The following is a 21,554-nucleotide window of genomic DNA, read 5'->3' as shown; positions in this document are numbered from 1 at the left end:
ACAGGCCCGCAGCCAGCACATGCGGCCCTTCCATCGCTTTTGGGGGGGCCAGGGCCCCCAGAAGCCCTGGGCCCCTCACTGCAGTGTCAGTTGTCCCCTCCTGATGGCTGCCCTGGGAGAAGGTATGAGAGAGGGAAGAATATCAGTAAAGGAGGACAGGAGAAGGCATGAGAGAGGGAAGAATATCAGACAGGAGAAGGTATGAGAGAGGGAAGACTATCAGTAGTGGACAGGAGAAGGTATGAGAGAGGGAAGAATATCAGTAGAGGAGGACAGGAGAAGGTATGAGAGGGGGAAAAATATCAGTAGAGGAGGACAGGAGAAGGTATGAGAGAGGGAAGAATATCAGTAGAGGACAGGAGAAGGTATGAGAGAGGGAAGAATATCAGTAGAGGAGGACAGGAGAAGGTATGAGAGAGAGTAGATTATCAGTAGAGGAGGACAGGAGAAGGTATGAGAGAGGGAAGAATATCAGTAGAGGAGGACAGGAGAAGGTATGAGAGAGGGAAGAATATCAGTAGAGGAGGACAGGAGAAGGTATGAGAGAGGGAAGAATATCAGTAGAGGAGGACAGGAGAAGGTATGAGAGAGGGAAGAATATCAGTAGAGGAGGACAGGAGAAGGTATGAGAGAGGGAAGAATATCAGTAGAGGAGGACAGGGGAAGGTATGAGAGAGGGAAGAATATCAGTAGAGGAGGACAGGGGAAGGTATGAGAGGGGGAAAAATATCAGTAGAGGAGGACAGGAGAAGGTATGAGAGAGGGAAGAATATCAGTAGAGGACAGGAGAAGGTATGAGAGAGGGAAGAATATCAGTAGAGGAGGACAGGAGAAGGTATGAGAGAGAGTAGATTATCAGTAGAGGAGGACAGGAGAAGGTATGAGAGAGGGAAGAATATCAGTAGAGGAGGACAGGAGAAGGTATGAGAGAGGGAAGAATATCAGTAGAGGAGGACAGGAGAAGGTATGAGAGAGGGAAGAATATCAGTAGAGGAGGACAGGAGAAGGTATGAGAGAGGGAAGAATATCAGTAGAGGAGGACAGGAGAAGGTATGAGAGAGGGAAGAATATCAGTAGAGGAGGACAGGAGAAGGTATGAGAGAGACTAGATTATCAGTAGAGGAAGACAGGAGAAGGTATGAGAGAGGAAAGACTAGCAGTGGTGGACAGGAGGAGAAGGCAGGGCTGCCATCAGAAACTTTGGGGCCCCTCACACATCAGGCCTGGGCCCCTCTCCCTGGGCCCACCCACTGGTTGCTGTACCCGCCCACTAGCCACCCAACCCTGTGTCCATGCGTGAACTGCGCTGCGGCAAAAAATTCGCATGACTCAGACACTGAAGAAAGCGGCATGCACATCGTGATGTGGCAAAAAGTGGGAGTGACCATGGCATGTTGTGGGTGGAGCCAAATACTAGCAAAATGCAGGTAGGCCCTGGTTAACAAGCCAAGTATAGGTGGTGCCCCAGTATAGGCAGCCAGGTATAGGTGGTGCCCCAGTATAGGTAGCTAGGTATAGGTGGTTCCAGCCAGGGCCGGGCCAAGGCAGAGGCTGAAGAGGCTCCAGCCTCAGGGTGCAGTGTAGGAGGGGGCGCACAATTCATTCAGTTGTCATTCCCAATTGTGTTTGAAGCAGAAAGAAATAAGAAAAGGGGATACATGACAGTGACTGCAAGCCAGATATCTAGATATTAAGGTGTTGGGGAGGTTGGGGGCCTGGGGCACCTATTAGTCTAATAGCAATCAGTGTGTGAAGGCTGGGGTGGGGGGGATGGGGGGGGCACACTTTGCTGTCTCAGCCTTGGGTGCTGAAGGACCTTGTCTCGCCTCTGGTTCCAGCCTCAGTATAGATAGCCAAGTATAGGTGGTGCCCCAATATAGGTAGCTAGGTATAGGTGGTTCCAGCCACAGTATAGGTAGCCAGGTATAGGTGGTGGCCCAGTATAGGTAGCCTGTAGCCAGATATAGGTGGTGCCCCAGTATAGAAAGTCCGCTGTAGCAGACTCACTCATTTGCTCCCCACGTTCAAGCGTTGATGTCACTCTTCTTCAGTGCTGCAATGCTGTGTACTGGTTACTTAGCCACAGGCCCGCAGCCAGCACATGCGGCCCTTCCATCGCTTTTGGGGGGGCCAGGGCCCCCAGAAGCCCTGGGCCCCTCACTGCAGTGTCAGTTGTCCCCTCCTGATGGCTGCCCTGGGAGAAGGTATGAGAGAGGGAAGAATATCAGTAAAGGAGGACAGGAGAAGGTATGAGAGAGGGAAGACTATCAGTAGTGGACAAGAGAAGGTATGAGAGAGGGAAGAATATCAGTTGAGGAGGACAGGAGAAGGTATGAGAGAGGGAAGACTAAGCAAGGTAGAGGATATGGGTGCCCTTATGGTCCTTTTGGTAAGCTGAAGTGGAGAGGTCAGAGAAGGTGGTAGGTGGTCCCCTTGACACCCACTAGGCCCCAAGCACCTGCCTAGAATGCCTGGTGGATGATCCTCCTCTGGGCAGACGCTACAATTTAGGCAGGTGTAACAATAGAAAACTCACGTCCTAAAACATTATGCAGATACAACATAAAATAACTGTGATCAGAGAATATAGACCATCAGACCTTAGTTCCTTCCTTTATGTAAACATTCATCTCCTTCAATTCATTTCTTGTTTCCTCTGAAATGAACAGCGCCTCGATCAGATCTGAACCTTTCGGGAATAACACATTCTCTAGAGGAAAAATAATGTGAATGTTAACAGACGGTCGGATTATTTTCAAATTAAGTTCAAGGAAGATGTCAACTTTGTTGTTATAAGGCACCCAAATATTATTATATATTATAGAGCCTAGTGTTTGTGGAGTGGAGCACTCCCTGCGATACTCTGCATGCAGATGGGAGGAGGAAGGACCCCCAAATCTCCGAACCCACCTGCAATCACGGGGGTCGCAGGGGCAATTGTTATGCCAGTGAATAAGTGAATAAGGGGGGAGTAGATTACAATTTTAGTGAATCATAAAAAAAATAAAAAATAAAAAAATTCATACTTGTACAAATTGATATCCCTTTAGTAAAAAAAAAAATTGCGAACAAGGACAAGGCAAAAAAAAATAAATAAATAACAGCAATAAGGAAGGGAATCTACACTAAGTTTGTGTATCTGCACTCAATGAGAAATTTCACAAAGCTACAGTAATATAATTTAAAAAAGTGTAATTGTGCAAGAGGAATCTTAAAGTGAACCTCCGGACTAAAAATCTACTCAGCAGCACTGAAAAGGCGTGGTGTTTCTTTAGCAGTTTCACAGCATCAAAACTTCGTTTTTCTTACATAAGCCTTATTTTTTGCTGCACAAAAGCTAAGCTCTGCCCCATCAAAAAAAAAAAAAAAAAATGCCCGAGCTTTTTTCCCCTGATGCTGTGCAAAGCATGATGGGATTTCCTATGTTGTTATTCATGTTGCCTAGCAACTGGGTGGGGTGAACAGCACACAGGACAGTTGGAACTGTGTCTCATGCTCCCTGTCACCTCCTTTCAACCAAAAAGATGGCTGCCCTCATGAAATCAAACATTTGACTGTTCTTTTAAAACAAGGCGGGTAAGAGATTATATTACCTATCTATTTTAATGAACATAACTAATGTAACTTAATGACAGTATGTTTGTTTAGGCTGGAGTTCCTCTTTAAGGGATATCTTAGCTCTCGTTAATTTTCAAAACCCAGGCATGTGTAGCAAGCAGTCCTCATGCCTGCTGCTCCCCCAGTTCTTCTCTGTCCCCCTCCATTACCTTGTCAGCCCCCCCAAGCTACTTTTGGGTCGGTGAGCAGTGCGCAGGTGCTGCCCGGCAATGTACGTCTTTGATCCTGTGTCCGGGAGTGCTCTTAGCATGCGCACTACATCAAAGCTAACATACAGTAGATCTGATTTAGGACTGTTTTCCACTCGTAGTGTGGAATCTCCATTAGGGCTTGTTCACACTATGAGCTTCTTAATTTTTTTTAAAGTGCAGGCAATTTTAGAAATCGCTCTAAAAGTGCTTGCACTAGATTTTATTAAAATCGCAAACATGCTGCATGTACCATTTTCTGAGTGTTTTGGCTCAATGGAAGGTGTAGGGAAATTGCAAATCACTTGAAAAAGTGACTTGAATTGCGATTTCCCGAGCGCTTTTAAGAATAACATTTATACATTGTATTTATACATTAGTGGAAACCTTAACCACTTGACCACTGAGGGGTTTTTACCTCTTTAGGAGCAGAGCAATTTTCATCTGTCAGCACTCCTCCCATTCTTTCGCCATTCATTCATGTCCCCGCTAACCGGCGGTAACAGTAGCGTGCCCGGCCGCGGGCGGCGGTCACCCGCTCCCATTGACTAACTTTCGCATTCCTGGGACTTCAAATGAAGTTTCCTAGGAAGTGATTATAGTGCGCCTGCTGCAGTAGGTAGTTAATGTATGCAATCAGGCAAAATCTTGTTGTAAACGCAAACACAGTAAGGCCTTGTTCACATTATAAATCGCCAGCGCTATCGCAAGGGCTGATCGATTTATAGGGCGCTTTTCAAAGTGCTTTTCCCTGCTCTTTGCGGTTAGAAAAGCGCTTTTGTATGCACTTTTCTAAGCACTTTTGCTGAGTGATTAACCACTTCACAACTGAGGGGTTTTACCCCTGAAACACCAGAGCAATTTTCACCTTTCAGCCCTCCTTCTATTCATTCGTCTATAACTTTATTATTACTTATCGCAATGAAATGAACTATATCTTGTTTTTTTTGCCACCAATTAGGCTTTCTTTAGGTGGGACATTATGCCAAGAATTATTTTATTCTTAATGTGTTTTAATGGAAAAATAGGAAAAAATGTGGGAAAAAATCATTATCTTTCAGTTTTCGGGCTCATTTCCATATGTGCCCTTTCAGCCGTGCTTATGGAAACGTGATCAGAGGGACATCAGAGAGTGCATAGACTGCACTGTCTGATGTTTTCATACATGCGCTGCGATTCACCACTGAATTACAGCACATAGCTGTATGCATTTTGGGAAGATTGCGCCCGTGATCCCATCATTGCAAGCACCGCCCACCAGGGAGTCACGTTCAATGCAGAGCCACGCTGAGCGCACAGCCCTGCATTGCATAAGTGGAAATGAGCCCCGAGGGCTCGTTCACATCATACGCGCTTCCGTGCGGATATGGAAGCGCGTATGATGTGCTGAAATGCAGGAACGGCAGAAGGGCATAGACAGCCCTTCTACCGTTCACATCTACTGCGCTCCGCAGCAGTACGATGCGCTGGGAAGCGCTTGGGTACTGCTGCCTGCATTTTGCTCGCAAGCGCAGAGCTGATCCCATCACTGTCAATGGATGGGATCAGCAGCGAAGCGGCGCAGATGGTGTGTGATCGGATGCGCTGCATTCGGATCGCACGGCCATCTGGGCTCCTCAGATGTGAACGAGGCCTAAGAGCTCAGGAAAATCACATAGCAATTGCAGAGCTATACGCTTTTGTTTGTGTTGTTTGTTTGTTTGGGGTTTTTTTGTTTTGTTTTTTGTCTTCTGTATTCCAGCAAATTTTTTCCATGCTATTTTTTTTCCTTTGTAATGGCGCTGTACACCCACCGAATTATGCAATGGGCATACATTCACAATGGAAAACGGCCCTGAATGCCTCCCTGTCAGTGCACACACACATTCAATTTTGATTGGCCAATCACTGACCAATTTTACTATTGCCATGTAGTATGAGAGTCAACAGACCTTGAGGACTATTAACAGACAGTGTAGGTAAGCTCTCATACTACATGGAGGTGGAAAAATTTGCCACTCATTGGCCAATCAAAATTGAATGTGTGTACCAGGGTTTACCCTAGTATTTTTTTATATATATCAAAGTATTAATATTACCGTACATTTCCACGCACTCACCATGGTCTGTGCAAGTTGTAGGTTTGTTCGTCAGCTTTAGAGCCCAGGATGCCCCACTGGTGCACGGCAGACAGATAGGCCTGGGGGGGGGGGGGGGGAGGGGGATAGAAGCTGTTTTAAAACACTGTTTAAAACAAATAAATATATTGTACACCACAACATTTTCCTTGGGGGTCTATGATTGTATCAGCACCAAGTTCCCTGTGCATTATGCAATGACGGCTACTAGGGGCGTTGCTAGGATCCTAAGAGATCACTTTTGGTCACTCAAACTGGAAAATGGGTGTGGCCATGCACCCGAGTGGGTGGAGCCAAAATCACAGAATTTCATGTAAATGTGGCTCCACCCATGACCACACAGTCATGGGTGGAGCCAAATTTACATGAATTTAACTAAGTAATCCTGCCCAGCAAAATGTTGGATGATTCCCCCATAGCACTTCCTGACCTTCAAGTGGACCACCATTCACGCTCCCTCGGGCCTCCCATTGAAGCACCACAACTCCCAGCATGCCATCATAGAACAACCACAGCTCCCTGCATGCCCCCATAAAGGCATCACAGCGCCCAGAATTGCACCAAAGCATCCAGTATGCCCACATAGAGGAACCACAGCACCCAGGATAACCCCAATTGATGCACCACAGCTCCCAGCGTGCCTGCCATTAAGGCACCACAGCTGACTCTGCCTGGGGGACATTCAGGGCACCAAAAATAGAACCGGGGCACGTGCCACTGATCTTTGGGGCTAGCAACGCCCCTGACGGCTACTGACAGAGCATTGCAGGGAAAGCCTGAGAAAGAAGAGCACTCTCTAGCTCTGGGCCTCCCAACAGCCACAAGGCCTGCCCCTCCCCTTTCCCACCAGTAGTTATCCGGCTGTTATCAAGCTTGACAACCATGTGATTGTTTCTACAGAATTTCTGCGCATTTTTTATCTAATTTTTGCAAGGCTAGTAGTGCCAGGTGTCCCTCTCTGCTCAGATAATAGAAGAATGCACCACTGTTTGGAAATCATGATAACTGTATGTGAGTGTGATCTGTATAGCGAGGTCATAGTGAAAAGGTGTATAAGGAGTTGGCTCAGTCGGGGGCTACGTGACCAAAAGGGATAAACCCAGGGACAGATCTCCTATGAAGCAGGTGATGGGATAGGGTACCTCAGGCAGAGGAAAATAGGGGGTGGCGCCAAAGCAGACGGCTCAATGGCCTCCCAAAGTACCCTTCTCTCTCTCCCCTCCCTCCATATCAGCGGTGGCTCCTTTGCAGCAGCAAGAGGACACTCACTCACCAGCTCCATGCTTCACTCTGCGTGACCGCTGTAACCATGGAGAGGATGCTGGGGGCACTCCTGAAGAGAGTGACTTCAGCACTGGAATGCATGGAGCTGCTGAGTGAGCACTGCTGCAGAGGGAAAGGGCTTCCGCTGCCACCTATACCTGACTACCTATACAGGGGGCACTCATACCTGGCTTCCTATACGGGGGGCACTCATACCTGGCTAACCTATACTTGGGCACCTATACCTGGCTACCTATACAGGGGGTACTAATATCTGGCTTCCTATACGGGGGGCACTCATACTTGGCTAACCTATACTGGGAACACCTTTACCTGGCTACCTATACTGGGAGCACACAGGCCTGGCTAACCTATACTGGGGGCACCTATACCTGGCTAACCTATACTGTGGGCACCAATACCTGGGTAACCTATACTGGGGTAACCTATACCTGGCTTCCTATACAGGCTGCAACTATATCTAGCTACCTACCTATCTATACTGGGCATCACATGCGGTGAAAATTGTTGTGCACTGTGCGATCATTGCAAATTGACGGGGGGGAAGGGGCCTGATACTCACAAGTTTGCTTCAGGCCAGGCCAGGATTTACCTCACAGGAGCCTATAGGCACAGATGTCCTGGCACCCTAGACTTTGCCCTCCATGAATCAAATCTATAAACCCCCACCAAACTGCATCGCCAGTAAGCTATCTGTCCCAGCTGTCACTTCTCCCTTACTCCCCTTGCCAATAATAGGTATTTACAGGTGCCTTTTTGTATTAGGTAACTAGAAGTACCCTCAATATTAAGCAGGTAGAGGTGCCCCAAGTATTAGCCAGCTAGAGGAACCTCAGTATTAAGAAGGTCGGGGCAGGGGCGTAACTAGGAACCACTGGGCTCCCCTGCAGAAATTCTGATGCCCGCTCAGGGCCGTTTTGGGGGGCTGTAGGGGTTGCAGCATGAGTGAAAGCCATGGCCACACATCGGTGGAGAGGGGGGATGGTCCCCTAGTGTTACATCCCTGGGTAGAGGTTGCCCTAGTGGAGGGAGATCTCATCAGTGGAATGCCAAGAGCTGTCTAGAACCAGCCCTGGATAAACCTGTTCATGATGGGCGATGTATCAAGTTCTAGTTCAAGCGCACATTTCTGCATCAGAAATAGTGTCTAATCCCAAATACAACAAAATGCAATGGTATCCAATCAGGAGACTGTGCACCACTGGGGCATTCGGCGCCTGTGGGTGCCCCGGTGGTGGTCTCTCATGATTGGATCCCATTCAATTTTATCTGATGCCCGCTCAGGGCCGTTTTGGGGGGCTGTAGGGGTTGCAGCATGAGTGAAAGCCATGGCCACACATCGGTGGAGAGGGGGGATGGTCCCCTAGTGTTACATCCCTGGGTAGAGGTTGCCCTAGTGGAGGGAGATCTCATCAGTGGAATGCCAAGAGCTGTCTAGAACCAGCCCTGGATAAACCTGTTCATGATGGGCGATGTATCAAGTTCTAGTTCAAGCGCACATTTCTGCATCAGAAAAAGTGTCTAATCCCAAATACAACAAAATGCAATGGTATCCAATCAGGAGACTGTGCACCACTGGGGCATTCGGCGCCTGTGGGTGCCCCGGTGGTGGTCTCTCATGATTGGATCCCATTCAATTTTATTGTATTTGGACTTTTAACAAATTTTCTGATGCTGAGATGTGCGATTGAACCAGAACTTGCAACATGTCTGTGGTTACCAACCAAGAAATAGATTGTGTTGTGTTTTGTACTTTGTATTTTTTATCTTACAATTGCTTTTTATCTTATATGATGAAAACTGGAGCATCTTATTTTTGGTCAAACGATGTTACCTGATGGTTGATGAAAAATCCAGCTTCCGATCCAGTTCAACGAGAGCCAGGTCATAATCAAAGGATTTCCTAATATTCTTGTCTTGCTTGGCAGTAGGGTCGTACTTTGGGTGGCGATAGATATTCTTTACTTTGAATCCAGCCCTGTCTGAAATCAGTTAAATATAACAGTTAGGCCGCTTCTACACCAGGCTGTTGCGTTTGCGGAGCGATGATCTGTCCCGCATTGTATCTCACGGCAACGCAGAAAATTACATTCATGTGAATTTGCAGTAAAATGTGCCATCAGGGTCATATGCATAGCGCTGCCCTCATCCCCCGCAGCCCTTCATCCAGTGATGTACTGTTTATACTCGCATATAAGTTAATTTTTAAGCACAAAAAATGTGCTGAAAAGTTACCCCCTCGGCTTATATGCGAGTCGGTGGAGCAGAACAGTTGGTGGAGCAGGTTTTGTTACGGGCAGGTTTTGCTACTGGCTCCCTGCTGTGTCTGTGCCCGCATCCCTTGCAACATGGTGTGCATAGTGCGCTGCTCAGGACTACCAGTGTGTCTTGGCTTGTAGAGCCGAGCGTGCAAGCAATGTGTCAGCAGTGCAATGATCGGGAATTCTTCCTGTGTGGCAAATGCTGTGTCTTATATCTATAACGCCATCTATTTCGGCCTTGAGACACAGCTGTATCATCCTTGGGGCACATCTGGCTATGGGGATGGAGGCTGACTGGGGGCACATCTAGCTACTGTGAAGGGGGTTTATATGCGAGTCAATCACTTTTTTCTGGTTTCGGAGGGAAAAGTTGGTACCTCGGCTCCACACTGCTGCCTAAAAACTTAAAATCCCTGTGTCGCTAACTGCCTTACATGACTTTCATCGCCATGGAAGTCTGATGGTTACATGCTGTTGACTTTGTAGCAGGTCGGGGACCGATCAGGAAATCAGGTCCCATTAGCTTGCGTTGTCGTTGCATTACCCGGCGGCAAAACAGGGGAATGCAACATACACTTGCCAGGCAAGTGTAAAAGGGTCCTAACATTCACAAATACAGAAATAAGCTAATGTTCCCTTGCACTAACTGTGGTGGCACCAATCCGTACACCCAGGTGTGGTGTGCTAGGGCAAAACACGAGGCAACAGGATTTGACACAAGTATTCATATTTCAGCAATGAATGTTATTTGTTTGTTTTCATTATTGTGCAGCACTTGTTCCATTACCAGGCTAATCATTGGTTTATTTTCACACTGATGACTCTCCTGTAAACTATGTTGGTGTGTAACTATAGCCCTCACAACCATGAGACCATGTAGGGGGGCCTAGAGGTTATGGGGCCCGCTCTTCTTCCACCTTCTGCAGAGTAGCACAGCGGAGTGTTATATTTACCTGCTCCAGCATTGGATTGGGTCTCCTCTGTTCTTCTCGGGAGATGCACAATTTCTGCTGCATACAGTACATCCCTCCAGTGTCATGTGACATGCATCAGGAGTCAGTGATGTACAAGCGCAGAGGGTGCAGCTGGTGGGAAGAACAGAAACCCAACGCAGCACCGGAGCAGGTAAATATGATGCTCCAAAGCGCTACTCTGAAACGTGTGGAAGGGGTGATGGTAGAGGGGAAGATACTAGTACTGGGAAGGTGGTGTGTTTAAGTGGCCACACTTGAGGGGTAGAGAGAGTGGGCATTATACTCAACAAACTTAAAGAGAGAGTGGATCCTAAGGAGGGTCCACAAGCTTTTTTTCTCTTGGGGACCTCATGGGTTGTAATTATGCTCCTGAAACATGGTCTGAATACTTTGTGTTTATACTCCTGTTTTGATCTCTATTTTGGGTTAATCTCAAGATTACTGCCCAGGTGTCATTTAACCCCTTGCCGACTGCTCCACGCTGATTGGCGTGAACGCAGCGGCAGCCCCAGGACCACTCTACTCCAATTGGCGTGAAGTCTTTGGGCGGGGTTTTGCAGGACATCACGCACGCCGATGCACGCGCATCTCTGCTTGAATGACGGAGCTCAGCTCCATCATCAGTCTCCCAGCAACGATCGCCGATAGGAGAGACGGCATTCGTTAGACAGCGAACCGCTGTCTATTTACTCTGTACAGCGCTGCGCTTCTCCTGCGCTCCAGCATGTGGCTCACTGAGCCACACTGACATCATCCAGATTGTAATGTTCAGGCGTAGAGTCACTGCTATCAACGCTGGGAGACTGATTACCGGACGGGGCTCCGTCATTCAAGCGTAGATGTGCCCATCCGCTTGCGCGATCTCCTGCAAAACCCCGCCCCAAGACGTAAACACCGCCCAAATTGGCATTGTGCGGTCCTGGGGCTGCCGCCGTGTTCATGCCAGTTGGCATGGAGCGGTCGGCTAAAGGTTAATAAAACGTCGTCACACAGTGTAGGAGGCGACACACAACTCATTCAGCTATCATTCTGCTATTGCAGGTATGTCAAACTGGTCCTACGAGGGCTGAAATCCTCACATTTTTGATAGAGCTCAAATGAATTGATGGGTCTGAATCAGGAAAGGTGTGGTCCACCAGGTAGAACACATTCCTCTCTTTCTCAGTCCATCCTAAACACTGGCATGGATCCGGCCCTCCAGGCCTGGAGTTTGACACATGTGCCCTATTGCAGAGTTCCCCAACCCTGTCCTCAAGGCCCAGGCCACCAACAGTACATGTTTTGCAGGAAACCACACACAATCACAGGTGGGGTAATTAGTGTCTCAGCAGAGCTGATTAACTACCTCTGTGGATTTCCACAAAACATGCAGTGTTGGTGGGCCTTGAGGACAGGGTTGGGGAACACTGCCCTATTGTGTTTGAAGCAGAGAGAAATAAGAAAAGGGCATACATGGCAGTGACTGGAAGACAGATAACTAGAGATTAGGGTGTTGGAGGCCCTGGGGTGCCTCTCAGTCTAATAGCAATCAGTGTGTGATGGTGGGAGGGATGGGGGGTGCACTTTGGGGTCTCAGCCTTGGGTACTGGAGGACTTTGTCCCAGCTCTGGGAAGGGGAGCCCCAAAATACATGATCTAGGTTTGGAAAAGTATAAATCCACCTTGATACCTTGCCCATGGCATGCCCCCTTTTCTCTCACAATGGCGGAGGCACTATAAAATGCAGCTTGTGCCTTTCTTTGTTTTCCACATTTACATTTGAGTTCTTATTGGCTACTCTAATCTTGCAGTGTGTGTTAATGCACTGCAGGGCAGTTTCCATAGCAAAAAAAAAACCAGGTGGAAGTGCCCTTGATGATATAAGTACTAGACGTTGTATATTTGAGAGGCATAATTTCTTACCTTCTCAGAAGGACAAACCATTATTTAATGGAAAAAGTAATGTTTATTCATGCACGGTAGACGACACGTTTCACGGGTCTTGGCCCGCTTCCTCAGGTCAATACAAGTGTAGAGCTTTTGGTAACGAATGTGAGCGCCTGAAAATGTTATCATATTCAAAATGTAGCATAGACCATACCCCATAGGGTTTTTTTTTAGTTCTAAGGACCTTTAATCCAGGAGAGCGACCGTCCAGCATCTGCGCCAACAGATCTGGGACACTGAGCTGGGATGGTTATATTCCTGCAGGCTCAGGCGGTGGTTGCAAGTTTTGCAACACAATACTTATACACTTGTGCTTATATCACTTTGTCTAACGATACTGCACCGTTGGGCTCCTGGTCTCTCTCATTCACAGAGACATGGAGGTTAACCATCAAGGATCGATACTTTTTCTAGTTTCCATAGCAGTACTTACCGCCAACTTGCACGAACACAGTATGTACAGCATCATCAAGACGGAAGACATGAGCAGCTGTTAGGATGAAATTCCTGGTTATGATGGATCCTTTAGCAGACTCCATTCCATCTGAGCGCTGGAAGAACAAAATGACAGAGATGATTTAAAAAAGGCACACACACACACACGCACGCCAGTGCTGGGCGTAATGGAAAAAACTACGCTTACGGATCATTACGCGTAATTTTACGCTATTACGCATTACGGAATTACGCTTACGGCGTAGACATTCATTTACGGTACATGTCTGTAATTACGCATAGCCCTTACGCAATTACGCGTAAGAATACCGTAATTCTGGTTGTTACGTTATTGGCTTACGCGTAAATTTCTACTAGCAATTAATGCGTTAGGTCATGCTGCCAAGCGGAAAAGTTGACGCATGGATCAATGTTAGGTAGCCGCCGACTTTAAGGGTTAATAGCAAAGCACCCTTATTGCTTAGAGCCTCAAATTTGGAGAATATATTAAGGAGATCAGAAGGAATAAGAGGAAAAAAATTTTTTTCAAAAAGACCTTATAGTTTTTGAGAAAATCGATGTTAAAGTTTCAAAGGAAAAATATATACATTTAAAAACCCGCCGACTTTAACGGTTAATAGCAAAGCCTGCTTAAAATTTAGGAACACCAAATTCACAGGGTATATTAAGGGGATCAGTGGGAATAAGAGGAAAACATTTTTTTTCAAAAAGACCTTATAGTTTTTGAGAAAATCGATTTTTAAGTTTCAAGGGCAAAAATGTCTTTTAAATGCGGAAAATGTCAGTTTTTTTTGCACAGGTAACAATAGTGTATTATTTTCATAGATTCCCCCAAGTGGGAAGAGTTTTACTTACTTTGTTCTGAGTGTGGGAAATATTTAAAAAAAAAACGACGTGGGGTCCCCCCTCCCAGACCTCTTTAACCCCTTGTCCCCCATGCAGACTGGGATAGCCAGAATGCGGAGCACCGGCCGCGTGGGGCTCCGCACCCTGACTATACCAGCCCGCATGGTCCATGGATTGGGGGGTCTCGGAAGGGGAGGGGCAGCCAAGCTTTCCCCTCCCCCTCCGAGCCCTTGTCCAATCCAAGGACAAGGGGCTCTTCTCCACCTCCGATGGGCGGTGGAGGTGGAGGCCGTGATTTCCTGGGGGGGGGGGGGGGGGGGTTCATGGTGGCATCTGGGAGTCCACTTTAAAAAGGGGTCCCCCAGATGCCCACCCCCCCTCCCAGGAGAAATGAGTATAGAGGTACTTGTACCCCTTACCCATTTCCTTTAACCACTTCACCACTGAGGGGTTTTACCCCCTGAGCACCAGAGCAATTTTCACCTTTCAGCGCTCCTTCCATTCATTCGTCTATAACTTTATCATTACTTATCGCAATGAAATGAACTATATCTTGTTTTTTCCACCACCAATTAGGCTTTCTTTAGGTGGGACATTATGCCAAGAATTATTTTTTTCTAAATGTGTTTTAATGGGAAAATAGGAAAAATGTGGGGAGAAAAATAATTATTTTTCAGTTTTCGGCCATTATAGTTTTTAAATAATGCACGCTACCGTAATTAAAACCCATGAAATTTATTTGCCCTTTTGTCCCGGTTATAAAACCATTTAAATTATGTCCCTATCACAATGTTTGGCGCCAATATTTTATTTGGAAATAAAGGTGCATTTTTTTCAGTTTTGCGTCCATCCCTAATTACAAGCCCATAGTTTATAAAGTAACAGTGTTATACCCTCTTGACATAAATATTTAAAAAGTTCAGTCCCTAAGGTAACTATTTATGTATTTTTTTTAATTGTAAATTTTTGAATTTTTTTTTAATTACAAAAAAAAAAAAAATGGGGAGTGTGGGAGGTAATGAGTTAATTTTTTGTGTAAAAGTCATTTATTTGTATGTGAAAAATGTGTAGGGTGTAGTTTACTATTTGGCCACAAGATGGCCACAGTAACTTTTTGTTTTAATGCGACCTCCAAGCGTCCTTCCGGAAGCTTGGAGGAAGTATAAGGAGGCTGGACACGTGAGTTTTTTCTCACAATGATCGCGCTGCCCATAGGAGAGAAGCGGATCATTGTGGGGCTTAGATCAACGAACGGGAATGGATTATCCCGTTCATTGATCTCCGGGCGAGCGGGCGGCGGCGTGTTTACTAGCGGCGGGCGGCGTGTTTACAAGCGGGAGCGTGGACAGCGTCGGAAACGCGGAAAGTACGGATTTCTCCGTCCCTGGGGGTTAAAGGATGGAAAAAGGGACGGAGAAATCCGTACGGGCGGGGGTAAAGTGGTTAAGAGTTAAAAGTAAATAAACACACAAACACATAGAAAAAGTATTTTAATTGAACAAAAAACATAACCACGAAAAAAGTCCTTTAATATTCTTAATTAACCATTAATACTTACCTGTCCCTTTAAAAGCCAGTTCCCACGCAATATCCTCGGAAATATACTAATCAGTTACAATGTAACAAAGTTGTTACAATGTAACAACTTTGTTACTTTGTAACTCCACCGCACCCGACGTCACTCGCCGCTCACCCCCCGGCCGCCGCATGCACACTAAGTCCCCGCCGTCCACTCCGCCCACACCTGTCACCCATATACATGCTGGCACCCATGGGTGCCAGCATGTATATAGGTGACATGTGGGAGAGGCGGGGAGGGCAGCGAGAGCCGGCGGGACTTAGCGTCCTGCACCCGACAGAGCTCTGAGCTATATAGCTCAGAGCTCTCTAAAGCATCTTTGTATTTGGGCTCCAAGGAGCCCCATTGGTCCTTAGCAGACCAATGGGGTTCCTTTAAATCAGAAGGAACCCCATTGGTCTGCTAAGGACCAATGGGGCTCCTTGGAGCCTAAATACAAAGATGCTTTAGAGAGCTCTGAGCTATATAGCTCAGAGCTCTGTCGGGTGCAGGACGCTAAGTCCCACCGGCTCTCGCTGCCCTCCCCGCCTCTCCCACATGTCACCTATATACATGCTGGCACCCATGGGTGCCAGCATGTATATGGGTGACAGGTGTGGGCGGAGTGGACGGCGGGAGCCGGCGGGGACTTAGCGTGTATGCGGCGGCCGGCGGGTGAGCGGCGAGTGACGTCGGGTGCGGTGGAGTTACAAAGTAACAAAGTTGTTACATTGTAACAACTTTGTTACATTGTAACTGATTAGTATATTTCCGAGGATATTGCGTGGGAACTGGCTTTTAAAGGGACAGGTAAGTATTAATGGTTAATTAAGAATATTAAAGGACTTTTTTCGTGGTTATGTTTTTTGTTCAATTAAAATACTTTTTCTATGTGTTTGTGTGTTTATTTACTTTTAACTCTTAAAGGAAATGGGTAAGGGGTACAAGTACCTCTATACTCATTTCTCCTGGGAGGGGGGGTGGGCATCTGGGGGACCCCTTTTTAAAGGGGACTCCCAGATGCCACCATGAACCCCCCCCCCCAGGAAATCGCGGCCTCCACCTCCACCACCCATCGGAGGTGGAGAAGAGCCCCTTGTCCTTGGATTGGACAAGGGCTCGGAGGGGGAGGGGAAAGCTTGGCTGCCCCTCCCCTTCCGAGACCCCCCAATCCATGGACCATGCGGGCTGGTATAGTCAGGGTGCGGAGCCCCACGCGGCCGGTGCTCCGCATTCTGGCTATCCCAGTCTGCATGGGGGACAAGGGGTTAAAGAGGTCTGGGAGGGGGGACCCCACGTCGTTTTTTCTTTAATATTTCCCACACTCAGAACGAAGTAAGTAAAACTCTTCCCACTTGGGGGAATCTATGAAAATAAAACACTATTGTTACCTGTGCAAAAAAAAACTGACATTTTCCGCATTTAAAAGACATTTTTGCCCTTGAAACTTAAAAATCGATTTTCTCAAAAACTGTAAGGTCTTTTTGAAAAAAAAAATTTTTCCTCTTATTCCCACTGATCCCCTTAATATACCCTGTGAATTTGGTGTTCCTAAATTTTAAGCAGGATTTGCTATTAACCGTTAAAGTCGGCGGGTTTTTAAATGTATATATTTTTCCTTTGAAACTTTAACATCGATTTTCTCAAAAACTATAAGGTCTTTTTGAAAAAAAAATGTTTTCCTCTTATTCCTTCTGATCTCCTTAATATATTCTCCAAATTTGAGGCTCTTAGCACTTAAGGGGGCTTTGCTATTAAGTCGGCGGCTTTTTTATATTATACGGGAGCGTAATATTACGCGATTACGGCAGACTGTGTAATTTCAATAAGAGTTTACTGTCTTACGCGTAATTTGTTACGCGTAATAACGTAACCTACGGTCTACGCGTAATTATTTACGCGTAATACCGTAACCTTACACGTAACGCTTACGGTGCATTTGTAGTGAATTACGATGCGTAATTACGCTAATGCGTAACTTCGGCCCAGCACTGACGCACGCGCACACGCACACCCCCCCCCCCCAGTAAAATGACGTGTCACTTACATACGCATACTCAAAGGATCAGTTTATTGATTATCGGTACATAAAAACTGGAATACTCAGGTGAGGTGTATTTTTGGACTATTAGACTCACTAATTTGGGGAAAAAGTCACTGCGTCTTATAGTCCAAAATGCAGGGAGTTCCTAACTTGTGAAGTCCTCCCAATACGAACCTCCAACCCGCTGCAATGTCGGGACTCCCTGTACTGTGTCCATGTAGAGGAGGACACAGGGGGACACGAAGGGGCATAGAGGAGGACACAAGGAGGACAGAGGCAGACACATGAGGGACACAGGAGGACATGTGGGGGGCAAAGGAGGACACAGGGAGACACAAGAGGTACAAGGGGGCATGAGGTACAAAGGGGGCTTAATCCACAAGATGCCTCCTCATCATGGATGCACCAGGTTTAGTATATATTGGTTTCCACTGGTTTTTGTCCTCTAAACCTAGGTGGGTCTTATGGTCAGGAGCGTCTTATTTTATTGGGATGAAATAAAGACAAATGTCCATCGATTTCAACTAGAAAATATGGAACAACACTGGTCTGCACCCTTAAAGGACTTACGAGGCCAAACTATTAAAAAAAAAGTTAGAAAAGTGAAGTACCTGCATCTCTTTAAAAGACACGGAGGACGCCATCCACGCCCTCCGTGTCATTCCGCCAGGTCCCCGCCGCTTAATAGACCCCCCGGCCGGTCACGACCGCAGGGCCCGGGTCGGGCTATCCTGCCTCTGCCAATATGGCCACCGGAGCTGGCCGTGGCTGCGCAGTCCGCACCTGCCGCGAGTGCGGCTGCGCAGCTCTGGGGCCAACCCCCCGATCCACGATGTCACCGCTTTCTAAGCCCATGAACTTTCATCCTCACCAGGCTAAATAAAAACAATAATATTTTTTTGTAGTAAAAAAGGTCTATATTTGCATAGCCCTACTCCAGTCTGTTTTATCCTGAAGCTTGATGTCACCCATCTGCTGCTGACACCTGGGGCTTGATTCACAAAGCAGTGCTAACTGTTAGCACGCTTGGGAAAAGCCCATTATCATGCCTAAACTCAGTTTAGGCATGATAAAATAACCCTGCACGCAAAGTCCCGCGCGCAAAACTATGCGCCGTTAAGGTCGCACCCCATGCGACCTTATAGGCGCATCAGGTGCGCCATTAAAGTCGCCCCGCGATGCGACTTTGCGCGCGCCCCTCGATGTGCGCGCGTAAAACTTCTTTTAGAAAACGGTGCTAACCCAGTTAGCACCTAGTTATCACGCCTAAAGTCCTTTCGGCGTGCTAACTGGGTTAGCACCCAGTGGCGTAGCAATCACGATAGCAGCCATAGCGGCTGCTATAGGGCCCGCGGCAGCCCTACGTCACAGGGGGCCCGCCGCCCGTAGCTCAGAGCACTTTTTTTCTTTTTTTTAAATCAATCATTCATTTCATGTTGGTCTGGTTCGGTCCGGGCCCCTCCCTCCCTGTAGAAGAGCCCCCCCTGTAGAAGAGGGCCCCCCCCCCCCCCCGCCCCCCTCATCTGTAAGGTGGCTCGGTGGCTGCAGTGATGAGGGGGACTACTTTGCGCATTGATACCCTCCCTGGCGGCCGGCCCGACACTTACTCTATAGTTCCGGCCAGGCCAGCCAGGAGGAGGAGGACTTGGAGGAGCCGAGGAGGGACGTCATCACGGATGGAGCTGCCTCTCTTCAGACCGACTGTCTGGACTGGAGCGGAGGATCGTGCACCGGAGCGGTGGAGCGTGCTGAGGAGCGTGCCCTGGAGCCGGAGGCCACCCGAGGAGGAACAGTGCGACCCGACCCGTCACCCGACCCCACGCAAGCAGCAGCTTTGTTGTAAGTATATCTGTGTCTAGTGTATATGCTGGCTGCGGGGGGGGGGGGGAAGGGGGCGAATGGGGGGCCGGGGGAGAGAGTTGCTGCTGGCTTGCTGCCCACCACCCATACCTGGCCCTGGCAGGCAGCCATGATAGTACATGTGCTGGCTGCGGGGGAGGGGGGCGTGGGGCTAGGGGGATGGAAGCCCGGGGAGAGAGTTGCTGACCACCACCACCCACCATCACCCATACCTGGCCCTGGCTGGCGGCCATGATGGTACATGTGCCGGGGCTGGCTGGGGGGGGGGGGGGGGGAATGGGGGTCGGTGGAGAGAGTTGCTGGCTTGCTGCCCACCACCCATACCTGGCCCTGGCAGGCAGCCATGATAGTACATGTGCTGGCTGTGGGGGAGGGGGATGGAAGCCCGGGGAGAGAGTTGCTGACCACCACCACCCACCATCACCCATACCTGGCCCTGGCTGGCGGCCATGACGGTACATGTGCTGGGGCTGGCTGCGGGGGGGGGGGGGGGGGGTGGAAGGGGGCCAGGGGGGGGAGATAGTGTTGCTGGCTTGCTGCCAACCACCATGATGGGAACATGTGCCTGGTGCTGGCTGCTGTGGACGGAGGGGCTGGGGGCAGGCTTGGACTGAGCCACCGAACCCCCAATTTTTCCATTGGTGGGCCCCGGCCGGCCCACCTCCTGGTGGCCCCAGAGCTTAGAAGGAGGGGGCACAGCGCAGGAAGGGGGGAAAGTGGTCACAGAGTGGTGGGGAGGGGGGAAGCCTCCCCCCTCCCTCACCTAGGGCCCCCCCTCCGCGCACCCCACCCCTCCAGAATTGCAGCCAGCCAGCGGAACGGCTTACCGAGAGCCATAGCTCTGCGTGCTGCTGGTCTGGTCTTCTGCACTGACTGTCCAATCACGCTCTTGCAGTACTTCCTGTGAGAGCGTGATTGGACAGTGCAGGAGATGGAGACCAGCAGTGGTGCGCAGAGCTCTTCTCTCAGTAAGTGATTGCCGCTGCAGGCTGCAATTTTAGAGGGGGGAGCGCGGAAGGGGCCCCTAGGTGAAGGTGGAAGCTTTCCTCCCAGCCGCTCTGTGCCCACTGCCCCCCCATCCAGCACGGGGGCCCCCACTAATTGGGGACCTGCCTTTGTGGGGATGTCTGCCGCCAATCTAATTGCATTTTGTGGGAATATCTGTTGCCAATCTGATTGTATTTTGTGGGGATGTCTGCCGCCAATCTGATTGTATTATGTTGGGAAATCTGCCGCCAATCTGATTGTTATTTGCAGGGCTGTGAAGTCGGAGTCGAGGAGTCAGAGTCAGGACAATTTTGGGCACTTGGAGTCGAAGTCGTTGATTTCATAAACTGAGGAGTCGGATGATTTTTGTGCAAAATCCACAGCACTGTGAAGTATTACACTAAGGAGTCGAGGAGTCGAAGTCTGAGCCATTTTGGGTATCCGGAGTCGGAGTAGGAGTCGGAGTCGTGGTTTCATAAACTGAGGAGTCGGAGTTGGAGTCAGAAGATTTTTGTACCGACTCCACAGCCCTGGTGTTTTGTTGGGAAATCTGCCGCCAATCTGATTACATTTTTGTGGGTATATCTGCCGCCAATCTGGTTGCATTTTGTGGGGATATCTGCCGCCATTCTGGTTGCATTTTGTCAAGACTACTTGGTGAATTATCATGAGGCATGTAAGTACTTGATTATTTTTATCTGAAATGTATCTGGTCGGACCTAATCTCTGTGAATAACACTGCTACTTATTGTGGTTTTTGTTTTGTTTTTTGTCTGCCCATGACTCATCATGACCACGGCACGCCCATGTTCCAGTGTGTCGGGACACCCATCCACATGCGTGCCGCATGTGGACATGTCCTTGTTGGAGACTGTCCTCAGAAGTGCTCACAATCTATTCCCTACCATAATCATGCAAAATTTCTAGAGTACATGTGTATTTGAGCCCAAAACAGGGGGGGCCCCATACAAAAAATTTGCTATGGGGCCCCGTCATTTCTAGCTACGCCCCTGTTAGCACCGCTTTGTAAATCAAGCCCCTGGAGTGGTCCGCACCTAACACACACCCATAGTGACGTCACCGCTCAGATGATCCAGAAAAAGATGAAAAACCCTTACAAGGCTTGAACCAATTAGCCCCAAAAGGAAAAAAAGAAATCCTTCCCAACTCCATATGACAGTCAAATAAAATGACCATGGCCAGGAATTCTGTAGTAATTATAGCCATGGTTGTCTTGGAAAGCAAGGAAAGCATCTAAGCTCTCCTTAAAGGGAAGGTTCAGGGAGGGTGGGTAAAAAATAAAAATCAATTTCCACTTACCTGGGGCTTCCTCCAGCCCGTGGCAGGCAGGAGGTGCCCTCGCCGCCGCTCCGCAGGCTCCCGGTGGTCTCCGATGGCCGACCCGACCTGGCCAGGCCGGCTGCCAGGTCGGGCT

At 48.4% G+C, this 21,554-nt stretch overlaps 1 protein-coding gene across 1 annotated transcript in view; it reads right to left on the bottom strand.

Annotated features, from left to right (window-relative positions):
* LOC137528773 (complement factor B-like) overlaps positions 1–21,554 on the bottom strand; it is a 119,990-nt gene that overhangs the window by 6,301 nt on the left and 92,135 nt on the right. Inside the window, exons 12-15 of the mRNA XM_068250338.1 lie at positions 12,802–12,919; positions 9,042–9,189; positions 5,906–5,985; positions 2,601–2,710 (exon numbers count right to left, since the gene is read on the bottom strand). Coding sequence (XP_068106439.1) covers positions 2,601–2,710; positions 5,906–5,985; positions 9,042–9,189; positions 12,802–12,919 — 456 coding nt within the window. The remainder of the gene's footprint in view (positions 1–2,600; positions 2,711–5,905; positions 5,986–9,041; positions 9,190–12,801; positions 12,920–21,554) is intronic.

The sequence above is a fragment of the Hyperolius riggenbachi genome, chromosome 8, assembly GCF_040937935.1.
Source record: "Hyperolius riggenbachi isolate aHypRig1 chromosome 8, aHypRig1.pri, whole genome shotgun sequence".
NCBI lineage: Eukaryota > Metazoa > Chordata > Amphibia > Anura > Hyperoliidae > Hyperolius > Hyperolius riggenbachi.
The sequence above is the reverse complement of the archived record's forward strand: the minus strand, read 5'-3'. Positions and strand labels throughout refer to the sequence as shown.